Source organism: Dipteris shenzhenensis, chromosome 6 (assembly GCF_047967505.1).
Source record: "Dipteris shenzhenensis isolate YYH24624 ecotype China chromosome 6, Dip_SZ_1.0, whole genome shotgun sequence".
Classification (NCBI taxonomy): domain Eukaryota; kingdom Viridiplantae; phylum Streptophyta; class Polypodiopsida; order Gleicheniales; family Dipteridaceae; genus Dipteris; species Dipteris shenzhenensis.
In genome coordinates, this window is record NC_141601.1 from 49,565,108 (window position 1) to 49,586,955 (window position 21,848).

General features: G+C 44.9%; 1 protein-coding gene across 4 annotated transcripts in view; it reads left to right on the forward strand.

Annotated features, from left to right (window-relative positions):
* The first annotated feature begins 1,774 nt into the window (after window positions 1–1,774).
* Window positions 1,775–21,848, forward strand: part of PCS2 (phytochelatin synthase 2) — a 44,848-nt gene continuing 24,774 nt past the window's right edge. For 2 of the 4 annotated variants that reach the window (XM_087375798.1, XM_087375801.1), the window contains exons 1-4: window positions 1,775–2,420; window positions 2,551–2,707; window positions 2,807–3,045; window positions 6,751–6,914. In XM_087375798.1, coding sequence (XP_087231924.1) covers window positions 2,346–2,420; window positions 2,551–2,707; window positions 2,807–3,045; window positions 6,751–6,914 — 635 coding nt within the window. In that variant the 5' untranslated portion in view covers window positions 1,775–2,345. Of the gene's footprint in view, window positions 2,421–2,550; window positions 2,708–2,777; window positions 3,046–6,750; window positions 6,915–21,848 lie in introns of those variants that run through there. The other 2 variants (XM_087375799.1, XM_087375800.1) reach the window with 2 other exon arrangements.

Sequence of the window (21,848 nt, forward strand, 5' to 3'; positions counted from 1 at the left end):
GTGATAATAGTATAGAATAATTGTCATACGATGAAAAAAAGACTAATGATCATTGTGTGGAGCAACCATAATGATCATATCTTATATGTGTCGCATACTCCATTGATGTACATTTCTCATCAATTTAGGAAGGCAAGCTGATGAGGAGCTTATCATGTCTTATGTCCTTGTAATGAGGAAAGAAAGGCTGCCAAGCTGATCATATCTTATACGTTGATCATATCTTATATGTGTCACATACTCCATTGATGTAAATTTCTCATCAATTTACGAAGGCGAGCTGATGAGGAGCTGATCATCTTATGTCCTTGTAATGAGGAAAGAAAGGCTGCCAAGCTGATTATATCTTGTTTTTTTGTAAAGAGGACATAAAGTTTGATGAACTTGTGGAGTAGGGAGGCTACCATGTCTTAATTCTTGGCAAAATTCTAGTATGTCCACCCCCCCAGCTCTTGGTAGTCTGTAAAGGGGGGTGTCCAACATTGGACACTTCAAATTTTTAAAAGAGGTTGGGAGGGCGGTGTATGTGTAAAGAGAATTTGATCATATTAGGTGCCCCCACGATGTGCACTTGCGTGAGGTAGTGTGAAAGCATCCTCAGCTTAGGGTAAAGGGCCTAGTACTATAGGGGTGCTAGTGCGAGGGGTTGCACCTATTGTGTTTTTGAGTGGGCATATAATTTCTTCAAAACAAATCAGGAAAAAAAATTTGCTTTCTAAGAAACGTAAATATCAAATACCAAAAGTATTGGTGGGTGAGTATTATGCCACATGTTGACTATCTTAACTTTTTATAGGAGCTTGACATGTAAGCATTTCCCAGGCCTCTTTGGGTCTTTGCCTCTTTCGGTCTCTGCATGGAGAGAAAAGGGGGTTTTTTGACATTTGCAAGGCACCTGCGGCTTTACGGCCCCTTAACACTAATGAAGTTTTTCTTAGGTATAACTCACTTCGCATATAAGTCTCGAAGGCTTGCACCCGGCTAGGCTCTGCCAGCAGGCGAGAGAGAGAGAGAGAGAGAGAGAGAGAGAGAGAGAGAGAGAGAGAGAGGGTGGCTTTACTTGAACAAATGAGTTCTTGGGTGTAGCAATCTATGCATGGTTCTTTGGTAACTCCTAGTTTCGTGAGAGAAAGTAAATAGTGAGAACGAGTGTTGTGCTAATGGAGGCTACAAGTTGGGTCAAGAGGAAGAGACATACGTAAAAGTCTTCGGTTGGGTTAGATCTAATAGTAGCCATTAGATCTTGACATATTACGAATGGGAATCTCCTCTACACAATTAATTTAACCAGCTCACAATTAGCCTCATGGTTTATTTAGAGAACAATTTTACCTTGGGTTATCGTTCCGAAGGCTTTTCACGTGGGCGAATGAACCATGGTCTTTCTTGGGTGGTGGGCGATTCACCATATTCCGAGGAAAGTCCTCCGATGGCCAATTCCCCTATACAAAGTAGTAGAACTTTTTTCTCCGCAGGTCATAAAACGTGCAGCTGCATAATCTTATACATTTTTTTCAAAACCTTATAGATTTGTACAGGGTATCATAAGTAAAACTCCTTGATTTTTACGATGTTTAAAAATGGAAAAAATAAAATTTACAGGTAAAAATGAAAATCTTAGAGGTCCATTGTACATAGTTTGGAGGTTCTAAGTGAACACTACGAGTAGAAAATTTCAAATGTGAAGAAATTTTTATTAGAAGGTGAAGCACGAAAATGTCAAATATGAAGAATTTTTTATTAGCAGTGGCTCTGAGTGCTTAATTATAGTGCGTAATGATTATATACATCCATTGCTCGTTCTCTCATCATCTTCTTCTTCATCGAGTTCCTTGCAGGAACTATTGCATCGATTTTCATCACTAGCAAAAACAATCAATCACTTCAGCACCAGTTTTCAGCTCCACGATCTCGTTTGCGATTTGATCGCAGTATCGCCTCCAATCTTTTGGAGCATCTTTGACAGCTTTTAGGAGAGCGTTTAAAGCAGCATTCCGACTTTTGCAGACTGTATTCCAACATTTGGTGTCGCCACGGAGAATAAATTCTCTTGTTCAACCTTTTGTTTGGTCTCACGACACAGAATAATTCTTAGATAGTGGCGCCCGTAGATCACTAGTAGAACCGTTTTCTCGAATGTGATAACGTTGTTGCAGATCGACGGCTTCCGGATTAGAGGGAGGAGCTCGATTCAATTATTTTCTCATCATTTCGTCGTTTTTCCAGCAAGAAAGGAAACGAGTACGGTGTCTACACACCTTGCCAAGCGAGGATGAAGCGCTGAAAATTGCGCCGTGCACTCTTCAGGATTTAAAGAACGGCGTTCTTCTGCAGTCGTCTTCAACATGGCTGTTGCTGGCGTGTACAAGCGTGTCTTACCTTGTCCTCCAGCGATTGAGTTCGCTTCTCAAGAGGGGAAGGTAATTATTGTCCTCTTTGCGTTTTGCTCGTGAGAAATTCGTAATCGATGATCGGATTGAGGAAGATTAGAGCACTGGGGTGCATTCTTGCTGCCACAGAGTACTAAGAAGGCTTGCTTCTGCCCTTCAGATGCTTTTTGCAGAAGCTCTCCAGGATGGAATGATGAACGGATTCTTTAAGCTAATTGGCACATTCCAAACTCAGCCGGAACCAGCTTATTGTGGCCTTACATCCCTGTCCGTCGTCTTGAATGCTCTCTCTATTGATCCGGGTCGCAAGTGGAAAGGTCTGTTGGCAACTTCACTCGTGTAGCACGTCTTGCATTTTCTTAGCCACATTTAGCCTCCACTGATTAGGCGCAAAACTGGAAGGTTTGATGTCGCAGGCCCGTGGCGGTGGTTTGATGAATCGATGCTAGACTGCTGTGAGCCGTTGGACAAAGTCAAACTACAAGGCATTACATTTGGGAAGGTAGCTTGTCTAGCAACATGCTCTGGGGCTTCGGTGAAAGCTTTTCGTGCAAATCAAAGTTCGATGGACTCCTTTCGATCGTACGTAGAAGAATGCGCCGCCTCTGAGGACCACCATTTAGTATTTTCTTACGATAGGCGGCCGCTTCAACAGGTGTTTTCGATCATCTTTCTGAATATCTATTTGCAATTTGACACTTGAATTGTGTTGTCTATTTATCTCCCTTTTGTGCGCTCTCCTGATACCTTGTCGATTGAGTAGAAGGGGTCCTTGTGATTGTCATTCTTGTACTTTAAATTGGGGGTTCACCACAAGATAGAAGATCACATCGTCATTGTTTTTGAATTCACAGATGAAGTGGCCGTTAGCCCACACGTCCTTGACGTTTGACGATCCGTGCCCACTCTGTTGACTGTCCATGTTATTGGATACCTGAGCTTTAAGGACATCAATTGTTAACAAGCATAGATATTGTGGTGTCAGCGATAACTTCAGTTGAGAGCTTTGCAGGAAGTGCTAGATGTATCAATCGTCCTAGTATCATTGACATCCTTCAGAGGTTGCCAATCTCCATCTTTCAAAATGCCATGGATTGCTTGATTAATTGTACTTGCTGCACACGACAGATACCTATATATAGGCAAAACCTTTCTTAGCGCTTATGCACTCTATCAAACTTCTTGCCTATGCCATGTTTGCAGATATTTATGGATTCAACCAGGACTTTGATTGACAGTAAACGACCCAGTCATCCCACTTTGTTGGAATTAATGGCAATTTTGGAGGGCCATGTAAGGAATGTTAGTCAGTCTATTCTCATTCATGAACAAGGGAAGGGAATTTAAGGAAGCAAAGGAGATGACAAGTGTACAACTGAAGCAGAGAATGTAGAGTGATATATGGAATTGGACCTTCCTTATATAGAGAGTGAAGAGTCATATTCCAAAAGGTATGTGTCCCAAAGGGTATTGACATGAAGAGCTGTGTACTCTTGTGAAGGGTGTGGCCGTTTATAAGAGGTGTACAATATATAGCTGTAAATAGAAGTATCCCCTTTCATGAAAGTGTGTCTCTCTTCCACAATCGAGTCATGCGTAGGTTATACTATACCTCATGGGAAGTGGGCCAAGTTATTGCAGTTAGGACTAATTTGGCTGGACATTGTTTAGGCCTAGAGGAGGCTTAAAGGGATACAGTGGAGGCGTCTTTATAAGCCACTTCCTGATCTACTCAAGCTATTCTGCTCCCTCAGTCATTTGTGCTCTTTCTCCTTTAGTTCCCATTCACTTTCTCTCCCCCTTCCCTCTCCCTATCTGTGCTCCTTCCATTTCCATTTCTGATGCTATTTAATCCCCCTTTCCAACTCTCTCTTACATTGGCATCTGAGCTCAGGCTCATGACGCCATTCTTAACTCTAATTGCCACCCAATGCGGGGCAGCTGGTACGGGACGAGTAACTGGAGCAACCAGTAGGGGACGCGTAGTTGGTGCCCGATGTGTAGGAGGGGCCGTAGGAGCGCTTTGATGAGGACGAGGAAGGGTGGCACTAAAATATTTCTTGGTCTTTTCTTCTTTTTTGGGCAATCTCTGGCAAAATACACAAAGGTCCTACATATCCGATACTGATTCTATTTGCTTGCAATCGTGACTCTGGCCGAAAGAGAGAACCATTTGGGTGTTGGAGCATAATATGATCGTTTGATATGTTAGGGTTAGAAACAACGACCCTAACTGTAGGAACCCCATCAGATCTGATTGCTTTTGCTGCAGAAGAAGGCAAACCATGGAGGGGGGGATCTATGAGCTGCCCGAAGAATGCTCTAATCGAGGTAAGATAGTCTATGGTAAATTTAGGAAGCGCGTGGAATCTTATGAAAAGTGAAGTAACCCATCTGTCTTTCTCTACTGGATCAAATCCCAAGTTGAAGGGAGTGAGAAAAATTCTCCTAGAACCAAGCACCAAAAGGACTAGCCTTTAGTAGTGTGCTCGCGATCTCCAAGGAGTCAAAAGCAACCTGGAAAAAGCCTCATCCCAACAATCAAACATATGAAAGGTGGGGAACAAGGCTTAGATGAAGAGGAGGGAGCACCCAATCCCTAGCTTGTGATCTGGATGGGTGGGGCCCATGGACGCATGCAAAGAGAGTGGTGGAGCTTTCCATCCTTCTTGAGCTGCAGCAGCTTGTCTTTTGTTAAAGTAATGGTTCTCAGTGGCCGGTGGAAGCGGTCCAGGATTGCTTGAATGGGGATCCATTCGACAATCGAAAGTGGAAGGCTGACTCAAATGACAATAAACTCCGTCCGTCGCTCTGAAGACGCTAAGAAGAGGGGGAGGAAAGTGGGAGCGTTTTATAGAGAGAGTAAGAGGGGAGGTTAAAGGCTGAGAGAGGGTCTGAGAGAGAGGAGAGGTTAGGCTGAAGAGTGAGGGGCTGAGAGAGGGTCTGAGTGAGAGGAGAGGTTAGGTGAGAGCGAGACGAGAGAGGTTGGGCTGAGAAAGGGGGCTGAGAGAGGGGATAAGAGAGAGAAGAGGTTGAGATGAGAGAGGGGCTGAGGGAGAGAGGCAGGGGCTGGGCTTAGATAGCTGCACTTAGCTGCGACAATCAGAGCTGATCAAGGCACATTTTTGGAGTTGATTTAGTCGAAGTATGGAACTGAACCTTGGTGCAAGGTTCGAAGCTGATGGCAGCCTGCTTTCAAAGCTGATGGAGACGTTTCTGAAGCTGCACCTAGATGTCTTTGAGGGAGCTACTGGAGTGACAAAGGATCAGGTTAGTGGGATGCTTGCGCAAGGACTGGAGTATTGACCCAGACAGGCAGACAGGGACGAGATGGCGCCTGTGGTTGTGGGAGGACTGACCTCTTAGTGCGATCCAAAGGAGTGTTTCTCGCAAGCACGAGTAGAGCACTCGGACAAGATAGAGGAGGTGCTCTTCTTATCTCACACCACTCGCATTGGCTGCTATCTTTAGTTGGAGGAAGCTGAGTGGACCCCTTCACGGGAGAGACAATGGGTTGAGCAGCAAGTTCTCCACAAGGTCAGCTCATTTTTTGGTCTCGTGTGGTCCAGTCTCAAGCCGCGGAAGATATCCTATTTTGGCCCAATGGTAGCACACAGAGGCTTGCCCATTGAACATTGGATGGAGCAAATGCTTGTGGATGGAGACAAAAATGAAGCAAAACTGTACGATTTTGAGGGCAGCTGAGTCTGGGAGCGTCGGAACTGTCTATTGAATATCCAAAGTGAAAAGTGCACTTCTTGGCCCTGGAAATAGAGCTGTAGCAGGCGCAAATGTTGGGCCAGGAGCAGCCAATCTGAAGCTGAAGATGGGAGCTTTCTCTGACCTTGAAAGAAGCAGACGGGCCTGGAAAAATGGAGTGAAATGATGCAGCAAGTAGTGGGGACTTCAGGCCCTGGAGAAAGCAGCTGGTTGTAGCCACAAAATGGAGCAAATTACCAAGTGAGAGGAAGGGAGGGAGGTGAGGGGAATGAGGGACTGGGAGAGGGTTGAGAGGAATGGGCTAGGGGAGCAGGAGGGGGATTATGATGGGGAGCTTGGCTGTAGCTCAACCTCTTCAGAAAAGATTTTTTTCCTTGTATGCCTTGGACTATCCAAATTTTGCTGCTGGAATAACTTTTGTATTGTGAACTTGATTTCACAAAAGCTCCAATGGTAAGTTATGAAGTGCTGCAGGTTTCTTTAAACTACATCTTAAGCAAGCTCTAGAATTATTTTTAACTATCTATGCTTGTATGACCTACGACTTTTTCATCCATATTATCACTTCTATTTTGGCATTTTTTCTTAGGTTTGATATGTGGCAATTTGAGGCTCTAAAATTATTTGTTTACTTGGGCAGACAGGCAGTGGACACTTTAGTCCTTTGGGTGGATATCATCGTCAACGAGATATGGCACTGATTTTAGATGTTGCACGTTTTAAATATCCTCCTCATTGGATACCTCTTTCTCTATTGTGGGAGGCAATCAACACTATTGATGAATCTACTGGAAAATTAAGAGGGTAATGCTCTTGAAGTTAGTTATGAGATTTTGTCATTAAGGAAGTTTTTGGGGATCTTTAGGAATCCAGTCATAGTTGGATAGTTCAGCAAAAGCTCATGAAATGCTTTCATTGAAAATTTAAGGAGAATGTTCTCAATTTATGCAGCACAAGATTAACCTTCCTATGTGCTGCGTGCTCTTTGAACCTACCTTTAGCCTAGTGCTTTAGTGTGTGTAACCACAATTGTGCAAACTTTCTTTTTCTTTATGGAAGTGCTTTTGATGATTCATGGGGTTTTGAGTCTCTATGAAAAAATATATTGTTGTCACATTAACGAGCTACTACAACACCACTAAACCATGATAAAACTTTACAAACTACAGAGGGTCTCCAGTCCAATCTAATTTGAGGTAATACCTTGGTAGAGATGTGTAAAATAGTGAATTAGCAGTGAAACCTCTGAGAGTATGCCTTGTCAATTTATGCGCGTAGTGCTCTGCACCTTGCAGATGTTCTTGTTTGTAATGGAGTATATCGGTGCATCGATCTTGAATGCTGGCTGGAGACTATGATACTAGGCAGTCCACCAGTTGTATAGGTGTACTTTGTTGAGTTCTCTGATGTCCTGCATTCATGCCTTTGGGGCAAGTGCAAGCATATACGTTTGTCAAGATACCAATGAAATTGTGATGACGGAGCCTTGAATTGATTCTCATTCATTATGCTCAATCAAAAGATCAAGAACTCTAGTACACATACCATAGAATATGGCAGGGCTATCCTTAGCCATATAATCATATGCGAGGATGCATCTTAGGTTGAAGAGAGTCCACATGTTTTCAAGTCACATGATAATCAATAACTGACAAATAATGCTAGAGGATCATGCTTCTATTACAAACGCATTAGGCAAGTCATTGTGGGGCTCCGCAATTGAAAAGTACATTTTCTACTAGAAAGAAGAAGAAGAAGAATGAGAATCTGTGTGGACGCCACTCTACCAAATAGTTTACAAATAATATCATTTGTTGAGAGGTATGACTGCTCATGCATTATGTTTAAAAGGTGCAAAATCATATTTCAAGGATATGTGTATTGAGATATGGCAGGTGATAAAGATGGAAGGAGTACCACCGAGTATGTTTTCACTGTAGATGGAATAGCAGTAAGTGGGTTTCAGACTTGCAAAAGGTTGTTGCACTTTCTACAATAGAAGCAAAATATGTTGCAGTTACAAAGGCTAGTAAAGAGATGATTTGGTTACATAGGTTTATGGAGGAACTTGGAAAGAAGCAAGAAAACTGCAGCTTGTAAATGGAGGGGGGTGGGTGGCAGGGGGGGGGGGGGGGTTGGGGGTGGTGGAAGGGGTGGGGGGGGGGTGGGGGGGAAAAGGGAGGGGTGTGTGAAAGGGGTGGGGGGTAGGGGTGGAGGGGGGGGTAGCTAGTCTTATGTCATACCATGCATATTGGTGGTCACAAAGGTTTTTTTACTTCTTGGGCCAAATCCACTTTCCTTGGTCGAATTGTTCCAAGATGTGTATCATGCCATGAAAGGGCATCACACAATCTTGGTTCAAATAAAGGGGTCTAAAAAAATGTGGCAACAAAGTTGTTAGGGAAATGTGAGGTATTACATTGGGAAGGGTTTGAGATATGAAGATAGTTTAAATGGGGGCCTCGTTTGCTCTAGCTCCAAAGAGGAAGCCCTATCAAAGGGGAATAGACCGAACCATTGCCTTGTGGCATTAGGTCTTCCGTGAACTAGCAAGCAATGGGCGTGTATAGGGACACAAGATCTTACAATCTAGGATCATGCTGATGATCTCTTATTGCCCACTTTGACAAATCCAGTGGGCCCTTGGTGAGCGGTTCTGACCATCTAGGATCGGGCATTGCCCATAGCTATTTGCACTCCGTGAGAGAGATGAATCTGTAGATACTTGGTTGCTGAATGAACCCATCCTTGGTCATGTGAAAGCATCCTTGGTCATGTGAAGGAAATAATCCCTATAGAACCCCTGTATGGCATGTGGTTGCATCAGGGACATCCAAGTACGCTAATATGCCCCCCCACCTCTTTTGGATGATACAATGCTATAGACTTGCACAAGTAATCCTTGATGATTCGATAAACCTCTTTCTTGTGTAAGGCATAGAGTGTGGGCCTCCGGAGAAGTCTGATATGGTAGGGGATGGTCAGTAGACACAGAGAGTTTATTAATGTACAAAGTCTCTAAGCCCATGGAGAGGATGGAAACGTCAATATGATAGGCCTTTGTATGCCATCTGAGGAACCAAGTCTTTTTGGCTACTGAGAATGGATAAGAGGGGATGAGGCTTTGTTGATGTACGAGGTTGTAACGGCATATGATCTGTGATAGAGTGCTGATGTCGGTCAGTGGCGTGATTCGTTTTGGTCTCCTAGCCATGGCTTGCATCGAACAAGTGTCATTTTCACACCCTCCTCAGCTGTGCCTTTGGTTTGGTGAACATGAAGGGAAGATCCCCAACCTTGATTTGTCCATTGGCACACTGACGGGTTTGTTGTATCTCTTGCTTCAATGTGTAGTCGATGTGAGGAAACACGGAACTTCCCGTTCGAAATTCTGACGTCTCAATGTGTAGTCGATGTTTGGGAGGGGGAGAAAGTTTATTAACGTCTATGAATGACCAAAGGGTCTATGAGACTGAGAAAACCAGATACAGTGAACGCTAAGGGTGGGGCCACTCAAAACGGGCACCCATACCTCAAGGCTGGTGTTTGAAACAAGAAAATAGATACATACCAGCATGTCGTTGTGAGAAGGAGAACCCAAAACTGTGGAGAAGGAGCAGTGAGAAGCCACTGGTCGGCCGCCAAATCAGCTGTCCATTCGGTTGACAGGGCTTGTATATGTTGTCCGTGGGACCAACTCTACTGGTCAGCTAAGGATAGACAAGATGATCTCATTTGACAGTGGCTCTGGATCTGGTGAAGGTTGGTGTTGTTGAGGAAGAAAATCCAAGATGTATCACTGATGCTAATTAGCATGTCCAGACAATTCGGGGTCCCTCTCTTCTCTTGTGAGGCTTTGAGAGGAAGCCCATCGTTTGACGTGCCAATGTCACAGCTGTGTTCTGTCTCCCAACGTCAAAGAGTAGAGAAGATATTGGCAATCCCCATGGGAGTGTCCATCCATGGTCAGGTCTATCGAGCTGTGCACTCTAACTCTCTGCTACGTCTTGTCCCTTACTGCCCTTGGCTTGGGTTGCCAGAGAAAAAGTCTATGATCATCCTCTAATTGGGCTTTATGGTGTGCCCTTCTTTGTGCTCATACAACCTAATCTCTATGTCTAGGGCCTTGCGGAGGAAAACAACCTCGTGTCGTTGATCAGGGTGCATCAGAAACTCTTTGAGTGGTCCAAAACGGCTGCTAAAAAGACAATGTTTTCATCCACAAATCTAATAGTACAGAGGGCATTTGAATGCAAAGTGATCCTCTATCTTAGTCTCTTGCATATCACATAAAGTGCAAACCCATCTCTCACGTGGAATGCTATCACGGGGACGTGAATTTTGTAAGCAAATAAACTATGACTAAGTTTGTAACCAATTTGGCCATGGGGTACTAGCCTAGAGGAGCAGTGAGTTCCTGAAAACCCCTAGTGTTAACATCTAACTGGACACACTGCCTAGACCTAACTGTTAGAATCAAGGCATGGCATCACTTTGACCTCGCGGAGGGGTGTGACGGAGCTAGGAAGTTTTAGATTCCCAAGTTTCACGTTGGAAGAGGGGTTAAAAAGGATCAAAAGGTTGCCCCTAGACAGTACCAATTGGTTAGTAGGGTTAGAACCCTTAAAGTTTCCCCTAGGAAACCAACGTTTCCTTGGTACAGGGGGTTAGGGGCATTAATGTGCCACGTGTCAGGCATGCACCCTACTAGCTCCAATTTTAGCATCTTCCTCCAATTAGGGCAGCTAGAGTCCAGTTATGGAGTCAGTTCTGGAATTCGCCAGCTCCTTCCTCTCTTGTTTGCTGCGCCAGACCTTCTCCAGGCTGCTGGTTGCTATCTCGTTGCTGTTTTTCACTGTTTCCTTGCTCTCCAGTCCTGTTGCATGCAGTCCAAGCCAGGGAGCATCAATTGCGAATTGTTGGAGCCCTTTCTGGTGCTGATCTGCTACTGTATGGCGGGATTTACAGGCTGTACGGACTGACAGGCAGTCCGTACAGACTGTACGGAATCTCTCCTTGCTGCGGGTACTGTGTACGGACTGAAACAGGGATCTGCTGCACCGTTTTGCTGTTTCCTGCTGTATGATCAGCTTCCGGACTGTACGGACAGGCCTTATAGCCTGTGCGGACCAGCCTGTGCGGACCTTGCTGCTGTCGTTTTGTACTTGCACGCAGCCCGAGGCAGTGATCTGTTGCTGCAAATTATTCGTGCTGCGAATTTCTGTTTTGAAGTCTTTGGTGGGGTACTGGATACCAAGGGAACCTGTTCTAGTATGGAGCAGGGGTTTTTGGTAGCAGCCCGTGCTGTGGGCATGCAATCCCGAAATTCCAGTCCAGTTTCTCTTTCTTTTTCTTTGTTGGATTTATTTCTAGTTCTCTATTTGAAATTCTCTATGGGATTCCCTGGGTTTGTTGCAATCACCTAGTTACAGAGGGTGAACCCAGGTTGATACCAGGTTGATGAGGTTAGAGGATGCCTATGCCTTGCTCTAGCAGTTGGGATGCACGGTGTGCTAGTTTGATGCAGTGTGTGCCTAGTGTGGGCCGGTGAATAGTGATAGCCAGTGGGAACAATTCAGGGTGCGCTGTGGTTGTAATTTTGCTATTACTTTTCACTAAAGAAGGATAAAGAAATACCGCAAGGGGTGCCAAGTGTTTGGGGCCAATCAGTGTCGCCGTGTGATCATTGAGCAGGGGCATTCTAGCCTCACCTGTATTTTCTTTTATGGTATCTGATGTGGTGTGTTTAAATGGATGCTAAGTGGCTGTAATTGACGGTGTAATCAGAGTTAGTTGTGGTTTACCACCCTTTGGGGTTCTAAAGGCCGGTTACAGTGGTTCCGTTGCCAGGACCACACTCTCTTTCTACAGAAGGTGGGCCTTGGTAGCTTTGGGTGGAGAGAAGTGGTTATTGCATCTGTATTACAGCCACAATGTCACGCCGAGAAAGATCATTAACTATTTCCGAGCACGAAGCAGACAACTTTCAGGAGCACAGCACCAGTGAGAGTGAAGAAGAATAGATCGATGGAGCATGGCACTGAGGATTCGTAGGACGAGATAGATGAATGATCCCAATGCCCTTTTCCAGTTGCGAATACAAAGTGCAGTAGGATCCCTGTCACAGCTACAACAGACTTTCATGGAGATTATGCAAGCTTCTCCTGGTAGTAATGCTTCCCTTGGAAGCCAAAGGATAGCTTAAAAGAAGCAGAAGAAGTGTAAGAAGACTCACATGCATGTATCTTTCAGTTGACAGCCACCAGAGATGCCTTTGCATGGATCTCAGATGGGAAATGCCCAGCAGCCCACAAATTTGCAGCAAAATCCCTCGCATGGGTATAATTTTCAGTCTGTGCTTCAAGGACAGCAGTCCTACTCTCATCTTGTGATGCAACCAGGTTATTTTGGCAGTGGATCAGTTTTCCAGGCCATGGTGGGACAGCACATGGGAGGAATGGGTATGCTAGGCCCCCAGAATGCTCTATTCCAGCCTGGCATGCAGCCGGTACAGCAGCCTATGATGGGAGGCATGATGCATCCCGGGAATGCAAATGTAATGTATGCCAACATGGGGATGCAGCCCAAAATGCAGACAGGGATGCTTGGTATGCTGGATGGTTCGTTGGGACCCCCGTAGATGTTTGGTACGGGACCCGGCATGGGTAATTCTAGTATGGGAACTGGAACTAATGTACCTGGAATGATGCAGCCCCCATACTTGCAGCCAATGTGGCACCTAAGGGCAAACTAAAGGACTTCAAAGAAGGTGGGGCAGCAGTCAAGTTTGAGACTTTCAGTGGGATGCATGACCGGTTGAAAGCTTTGACGTATTTGCAACAGTTTGATGCTGCGTACACCAGAGGTAACTTCATTGAGAGCTCAAAAATCAGAAAAGCCGCCACTTTCTTGAAGGGTAATGCCCTCCAGTGGTGGACTAATTTACTTTTGCAGGGAAGAGCCCCCACGACATGGGTTGAGTTTAAGCAGTTGTTTTCAGCGGCATGGCTGACCACCCTGTTTGAAGTGGATATCATGACTCAGTAGCATCAGCTTAATGCAGAGGGTTGCAGAAATTTGGATGAATACAATAAGAAATTTTGGGATGCCTTGTTACTGGTCAGCTCTTACCGTCAGGTTCCCTTCTCTGAGTAGGTTGAGAAATACTGCTGTGGATTGCCTAAAGAGATAAGGGATTATTGCACAAAAACACAGGTGACAAATCTGTCCCAACTTATAGAGAATGCAAATACAGCATATGCTTTGATGCAAGGACGGATCAGTGGATTTAAAACCAGCTCGGGAAACAAAGGCAATGCCAGGGAAGATTTTAAAAAGGCTAAGCGGTTCGAAAAAAAACACCAGCAAAATCAGCCTTTGTTGCAAGCCAGAGGCATGGACAGCCTTCGTCACGACCTCGGTTGTCTCCCGAGGAGAAGCAGGCGCTGTTTGAAGCCTAGAAGTGTTACTTTTGCAAGCAGGAAGGCCATAGAGCCCATGAATGCCCTCATTAGAAGAGGAAGTCCTTTGCAGAGGAAAAGCATGAGCATTAGGAGGAAAAGAAAGATGACACAAGGGGGAAAAAGCCAAAGCCAAGTGCTGGTTTGCTGCTTGATATCATTGGAGGCACGCATGAATCGGAGAAAACCGAGTTATGCAGGGCTTGGGGAAAGATCATCATGTCTTATTTTCTTTGATCCAGGAGCCCGAGCAAATTTCATTTCACCTGAGCTCGTAGCAAAGTTGGGCATATGTGCAGAAGATACGGGAGCTCAGTGTGAAGCAAACATTGCTAATCCCGAGCTGGTCACTCCTGTCACTCCGATCATCGGGAAGTTGCGGCTGTACCTTCAGAACTATGTGGACACATAAGAGTTCTACGTTATGCCACTACCTGAGTGATGTTTTGTTGGGGAGCCTGGGTGTTACCGAGTTGGAGGTGTGCTTGACACCGAAAACAAGAAGCTGACACTTACTATCGGGGCAAGACCCATGTTCTTGATGTAAAACATAAGGGAGGGTCAGTCTTTGTTGTATCAACTTCTGCTATTACAAACATAACGAAAAAGCATCTTTCAGCTTACTTGATTTTTGCAAAAGAGGGCTCTTTGAGTGAGGAAAATCCCAGCCTTTCAGAGCTTGGATAAAAATAGGACAGATTTTCCTTTGCAATTTCAGGATTGTTTTTCTGATGCTTTGCCACAGGAGTTGCCACCTGAAAGGATGGAGGATCATGGCATTGATGTGATTCCAGGTAGCTCAACACCCAACAAGCCTCCGTATCGGGTTAGTGCAGCCCAATAGGAGGAGATCATGAGCTAGGTGAAGGAGCTGCTGGAAAAAGAGCTGATACAGCCAAGCTTCTCTCCTTATTGCTCTCCAGTGCTTCTTGTTCAAAAGAAGGATGGGTCATGGCAGATGTGCATTGACCATAGGGCTCTGAACAAGGTCACGATCAAGAATAGATTTCCAATTCCACGAATAGATGACATTTTGGATCGATTGGAAGGGTCCATAGTATTCAGCCGTATTAATCTGAAAAGTGGGTATCACCAGATACGCATACGGCCAGGGGATGAGCACAAAACAGCTTTCAGGACAACCTTTGTTCTGTATGAGTTTTTAGTGATGCCTTTTGGGTTAACAAATGCTCCTGCCACATTCAACAGGATGATGGACAGAATTTTCAGAAATCATCGGGAGTATGTTGGCACATTCGTCGATGATATTATTGTGTACTCTAAGAGTGAGGCAGAGCATGAGAAGCATTTGGCCACGGTTTTCGGAGAGCTGTGCAAGCACAAGCTGGTTATAAATACCAAGAAGAGTGAATTTTTCATGGCTGAAATTCACTTCTTGGGACACATTATCTCAGCAGATGGAGTGAGGATGGATCCTGCTAAGGTAGAAGCCATCAGAAATTGGCCACCTCTGAGGAATATCCATGAAGTACGAAGGTTTTTTGGCTTATGCTCGTACTACAGGCAGTTTATCCATTACTTTGCTGAGATAGCATCACCTCTGTACGCCTTATAGAAGAAAGGGGTCTCCTTCAGATGGAAGGATCGGGACATTGCAGCCTTTGAGGAACTCAAAGAGAAGTTATGCTTAGACCCCGTGATTATTCTACCAAACCAACAAAAACCATTTGCTATCCATTGTGATGCTTGTGGACATAGCATTGGGGGTGTGCTTATGCAGGATGGTAGAGTTGTGGCATATGAGAGCAGGGTTCCACATGCAGGTTTATGAACAGAGAGATGTTGGCTGTTATTCATGCACTTACCACATGGAAGCACTATCTTTTGGGTGCTGATTTTTATGTGCAGACAGGCCATCAGTCCCTCATGTACTTTCTCACTCAGAGGAAGCTGTCCGAGAAGCACATGCGGTGGGCCAATTTTCTTTCTATGTTCCATTTTAAAAATGTGGTAGCAGATGCTCTTTCGAGGAGGCCAAAGCCGGATGCAGTGTCTAAAAAGCCTCTAGTTTCAGTAGTGACCATGTCATATCACAATGAATTGGATGAGATGGTAAATCAGTATATGCAGATGATGCTGATTTTTCACGGGTACATGAACAGCTTGTGGCTGGGCAGAAGCATGACCATTATGCCCTCAAGAATGGTTTTATGATGATGCATGGGAGACTCTGTATCACCATGCAGCTTAGGCATAAGGTTCTCACAGAAAGTCATGCTCCGCCATACGCTCGTCATAGAGGTATTGAGGCTACAGTTAAGGCTGTGGAATATTATTTTTACTGGCCTACGTTGAGAAAGGATGTGGATGCTTATGTCAGGACATGTATCACTTGCCAGAAGGTGAAATATGATAGGCAAAAACCAGCGGGGCTGTTGCATCCTTTGCCTATTCCAGATAGGCCCTGGCAGAGTATTGCCATGGATTTCATTGATTTGCCTCGTACATCCAGTGGACATGATGGGATATGGACTATAATTTGCAGATTCAGCAAACAAGCCCATTTCATTCCAGTGAGGAAAAAGATTACAGTAGATCAAATGGCAAGACTTTTTATGTCACATGTGTTGAAACATCATGGGATGCCTCAATCAATTGTCATTGCCGGAAATCCAGGATGACTAGTCTTTTCTGGAGAGGTCTTTTCGAAAACATGGGTACATCTCTGAAATTTTTGTTCTCTTTTCATCCAAAGTCAGATGGGCAGTCCGAAGAGGCGAATTCCACTGTCCTGGATCTCCTCAGGTGCTATGTTTCAGATTAGCAAATGGGAGCAGTTTTTGCCACTTGTCGAGTTTGCATACAACAATACGGTGCATTCTTTCATAGGAAAATAACCCTTTGAAATTGTGGCAGGGGAACGCAAGGTTCCACCCATTTTGCATACGAAGGAGAAGATTTTTGAAGTGGACAGGTTTGTGGGAAGTCTGGATGTTGCCTATCAGAAGGTCAAAACAGCCCTCCAAAAAAGCCAGGACAAGCACAAAAGGGCAGCAGATAAGCACCGCCGTGAAATGGTCCTGAAATAAGGAGATTGGGTGCTGCTGCGTTTTCAGAAAGCACGGTTAAAGAGGAAGAAAGGCAAGGATAAAGTGTTCACAAAGTTGAAGATGCGGTACTATGGTTCATTCCAGGTTTGACACCAATAAATGATGCAGCTTACAGACTGAAGCTACCGGATCACTGGACCATCCATAATGCCTTTCACGTTAGTTTGTTGAAACCTTTTCAAGGTGAAGTGCCAGATGATATGCTCCATGAGGATCAGCCAGAGGTTGAGGAGCTTGATGAGGTACTTGTTCCTGAGCAAATTTTGGCACACTCTGACAGGAAAGTACGGCGTCGCACTTAGCGTGGCTACTTGGTAAAGTTTAAGAATTATCAATGCTGGATGTGAAGTGGTTGGAGGAAGGTGAATTGGCAAATTCACCTGAGCTAGTGCAGCTCTATTTTGGATGCATTCCAGCTTATGCTGACTGCGGTCGATGGACATACAGGTTCTCAGCCGAGCATCGGTCTGGAGCAGTACCTAGTGCTCACGAGGGGGGTCATGCCTCCAGCTCCTCAGGACGAGCAGTTCACAGGGTATCATAGGGTCACTTGGTGATACTTTATGTTCACCCGAGGTGCTATTGGCTGACAATATTTCTGCCTTGAGACCCTTATGATGAGTGTACTAGTCACTCCAGTTGGTTATGCTTGGACTTATGGATGGATTCATGTGCTCTCCTAGACCATATGTTCATGGCCAGTTGTATATCATTGGATGGGTTATTCATGCCCTATCTCTTTCATTGTTATTTGCTGTAATGTGGAGCAACAAACAATTATGTTTGTTGTTTCAAGAGGGGGGTATGTCATGGGGACGTGAATTTTGTAAGCAAATAAACTATGACTAAGTTTGTAACCAGTTTGGCCATGGGGGACTGGCCTACAGGAGTGGTGAGTTCCTGAAAGCCCCTAGTGTTAACATTTAACTGGACACACTGGCTAGACCTAATTGTTAGAATCAAGGCATGGCATCACTTTGACCTCGCGGAGGGGTGTGACGGAGCTAGGAAGTTTGCCCCCAAATAGATTCCCAAGTTTCACGTTGGAAGAGGGGTTAAAAAGGATCAAAAGGTTGCCCCTAGACAGTACCAATGTTTGTCATTGGTTAGTGGGGTTAGAACCTTTAAAGTTGCCCCTAGGAAACCAATGTTTCCTTGGTACAGGGGGTTAGGGGCATTAAGGTGCCACGTGTCAGGCATGCATCCTACTAGCTCCAATTTTAGCATCTTCCTCCAATTAGGGCAGCTGGCGTCCAGTTCTAGAGTCGGTTCTGCAATTCGCCAGCTCCTTCCTCTCTTGTTTGCTGTGCCAGACCTTCTCCAGGCTGCTGGTTGCTATCTCGCTGCTATTTTTCACTGTTTCCTTGCTCTCCATTCCTGTTGCACGCAGTCCAAGCCAGGGAACATCAACAGCGAATTGCTGGAGCCCTTTCTGGTGCTGATCTGCTACTGTATGGCGGGATTTACAGGCTGTATGGACTGACAGGCAGTCCGTACAGACTGTATGGAATCTCTCCTTGCTGCGGGTACCGACTGAAACAGGGATCTGCTGTGCCGTTTTGCTGTTTCCTGCTGTACGATCAGCTTCCGGACTTTATGGACAGGCTGTACAGCTTGTACGGACCTTGCTGCTGACGTTTTGTACTGACACGCAGCCCGAGGGAGTGATATGTTGCTGTGAATTAGGGTTTCCTGCTGCAAATTTCTGTTTTGAAGTCTTTGGTGGGGTACTGGATACCAAGGGAACCTGTTCTAGTGTGGAGCAGGGGTTTTTGGTAGCAGCCCGTGCTGTGGGCGCGCAATCCCGGAATTCCAGCCCAGTTTCTCTTTCTTTTTCATTGTTGGATTTATTTCTAGTTCTCTATTTGAAATTCTCTACGGGATTCCTTGGGTTTGTTGCAATCACCTAGTTACAGAGGGTGAACCCAGGTTGATGCGGTTAGAGGATGCCTATGCCTTGCTCTAGCAGCTGGGATGCACGGTGTGCTAGTTTGATGCAGTGTGTGCCTAGTGTTTGCCGGTGAACAACGATAGCCAGTAGGAAAAGTTCAGGGTGCGCCCTGGTTGTAATTTTTCTATTACTTTTTAATTAAAGAAGAATAAAGAAATACTGCAAGGGGTGCCAAGTGTTTGGGGCCAATCGGTGTCGCTGTGTGATCATTGAGGGTGAACCCAGGTTCATACTAGGTTGATGAGGTCAGAGGATGCCTTTGCCTTGCTCTAGCAGCTGGGATGCACGGTGTGCCAGTTTAATGCAGTGTGTGCTTGGTGTGGGCTGGTGAATCGTGATAGCCAGTGGGAACAATTAAGGGTGCGCTGTGGTTGTAATTTTGCTATGGTGGAAATAATTACAGCTTGGAGGGTCAACTATTGCATGAAGAGCAGTCGAGAGCAAAGGCCAGCTCCAAACTCAACGGATTCAATGCTGAATTCCTACTAAGCTTGTTGCACACACCTTGATCAAATTGTTACCCTTCCCTCAAATCATAACGATTGAATCAGAAGCCTCTCGAAAGACATTTGGATGGGACAACGTCACTCATGTTGCTTCCCACTTAAGCAAGTTGTGGCAAGCCCAGAGTGGGATGCATGGCCCACTTCTAGGCAGGCCCTTGGGATGTTGGTCTATGACTTGTGTATAGGTAGCGATGACTTTTGGGCTAATGCATCACACATCTATGCTTTGTGTAAGCCAATTGTGTTGTTTTGATGGAGATAAGCCTTATATTGGCAAAGTATATGAGGGGATGGATCGCATGATAAAAAGTGTTAGAGAAAGATCCCCAAAGGCTGAGAGAACTGGAGAACTTGGCCGTGAGTAGGTGGAACCAATACTACTCTCCCATTCATGCGGGTGCGTTTGTGTTGGACCCAGAGTTTCAACACAAGGGAAGTGAACAACAAAGTGATAAAGAGGTGGTCCGTGGTTGGACCTGACTCTTCAAAAGATGGTACCAACTCCGGAGGCTTGACGGAAAGTGAAGGACCAGCTCGCCAGTAAGAAGGGCATATTTGGATGGTAAGATGCCCAGCATGACAGGTAATCTTAACTAATTTCAAATTTCAGATTATACTATTTAGCCATAGTGAGTCGTGACTCATAATTTTCAGGTTTTATGAGCTTTGCCCTACATCTGAATTTTACGAGTTTTGCAATTTCAGGTATCAGTTGGGTCTATTACATGGTGGGAGGATTATGGAGCTGATTCCCCTGAGCTGCAATTGCTTGCCAGTCGGATTCTTAGCTAGGGTTGTAGCTCCTCCTCTTGTGAGCGCATGTGGAGCAGCTTTGCCCACATCCATACAAAGAAGAGGAACCATCTCAAAGCACAAAGGGCGAGCAATCTTGTCTTTGTTAATGCAAACTTGTGTTTGCTTAACAAGATGAGATAGGAGTACACGCTTGACAAGTTTATTGGTTTTCATAAGCCTGATGACACCCTTACCGATGATGATGAGGAGGAGGAGGGGGAGGAGGAAGAGGAGGCAATAGACGATGAGGAGGATGGAGGAGGGGGAGGAGCTTGAGGATTGAGCTATCTGGATTCTAGATTCTAGATTTTGATCATATCATCATTGATATAGCGGATGGCCTTAAGGCTTATAGCCTAGGCTTTTTGGATTTTGTACTTTCAAATATCGACATATATGAAGTTTGAACTTTGAGCTATATATTCAATATTGGCATTTTGTAACTTGTGAATCTTTACTATTTAGCCTTTCTCATTGAGTTTAGATTTGTCATTTATTCCTCATTGTTCTAAGGTGACAAGTCTAAGTTCTATACTATTATCTATCTTCAAAGTTGTAATTTTGTAGATTGTGGTATGTGTTATGCACCATGTTTTAAGTTATAGGTAGGCTGTAGACTATAGCATTCTAAATCTGTGTGTGCTCAGCTCAAAATACTTTTTTCTAAAAAACCCCTTGATGACGTGGTGTTTCCCTGTTTTGGTCCTCCTAGAAACCCTGAAACGTTTCCGTTTCCGTTTCCGCTCCCCGTTTTCCCGTTTCCATTTCCCTTAACTATGTTCCAAAGCCTTGCTTGTTAGTGACAACCATGAATTTATAGCAATCGCACACCCTCTTCGCTAATGGCACATATAGCGTAATTCTTTGCCAATACATCTATCACAGGTAACTCTTCCGCATGCGCTTCACTTGTTGAAAGTATTATTCTAATGGCGCGCACACGGATCATCATGATTGATGCTTCCTAGCGACGACAATCAACCACATAATTTCCCTTGTTTTGATACCAAATGAGACAAGTAATCCAAATCACTGAATTCTTTGGACATCATGGTTGTTTGCGTAATAAATCTTCTTCTAGCCTTGCTCTGCTTGCACATGCTCACAATTTGAATCATACATGCATTGCAATTCACGTGTTTTCTTCTACAAAGCCCCCATTCTTCCTAGATGGCATTCTACATCTCCATTAACCAAGGCTCCACTTAAGTGCCCCTTTTACCTTTTCTGGGATTCCTTAAGACCATTCGTCTCTAGGCACAATAACACGTAGGCCTTTGGCCTTTAGACCCACCTAGTCACACAAAGCACCCTCACTGAAGATCTGGACATTAACCCCTTAAGCCATAATACATGAAGCACACAATTGTCGGTTCTCTAAAGAGAAAAATGTCAACTGGCCCTTTCAAGATCATGTTACCTTAGCTTAAGCTCAACAATTGCAGCCAGGACTGAACTCCTACCAATATTTTTTACTTTCGCGGTCCGAACTGCGTTGAGCTCCATGCAACACTTTGATGGGTGCATGCACTTCGATTGTCATACTGCACGGCTCCATTGCCACTGTTGCGTTTATGCTCACATAAGATTTTGACAAGTGCCCCAAGGTCGTGTGACTAATGAATGCAATGAGATCTCTCCGGAATGCGTTTGTGATGGTGCTTCCAGCCTCCTTGCTGTTGGACCATGCCGCTGTGATTTGTGATATCCGACACCGGTTCCATGTAGCTTGATCTGGTGCCCTGCATGTTGCCTTATCAAAGGTTTCATTGTCACACCGTTCTTCTTTATCCCGAGCACACATGCCATGAACAAGTCGGACACTGGGAAGAGAGAGTCGTGCTAGTGGATTTCTTCAGTGCTGTCATCGTAGAGCGCACCATCTCCCTCACCTATGTTATCTAGAACTGAGGGTAATCAAATTTCAAGAGTAAATTGAGATTTGGCCCTTGTAA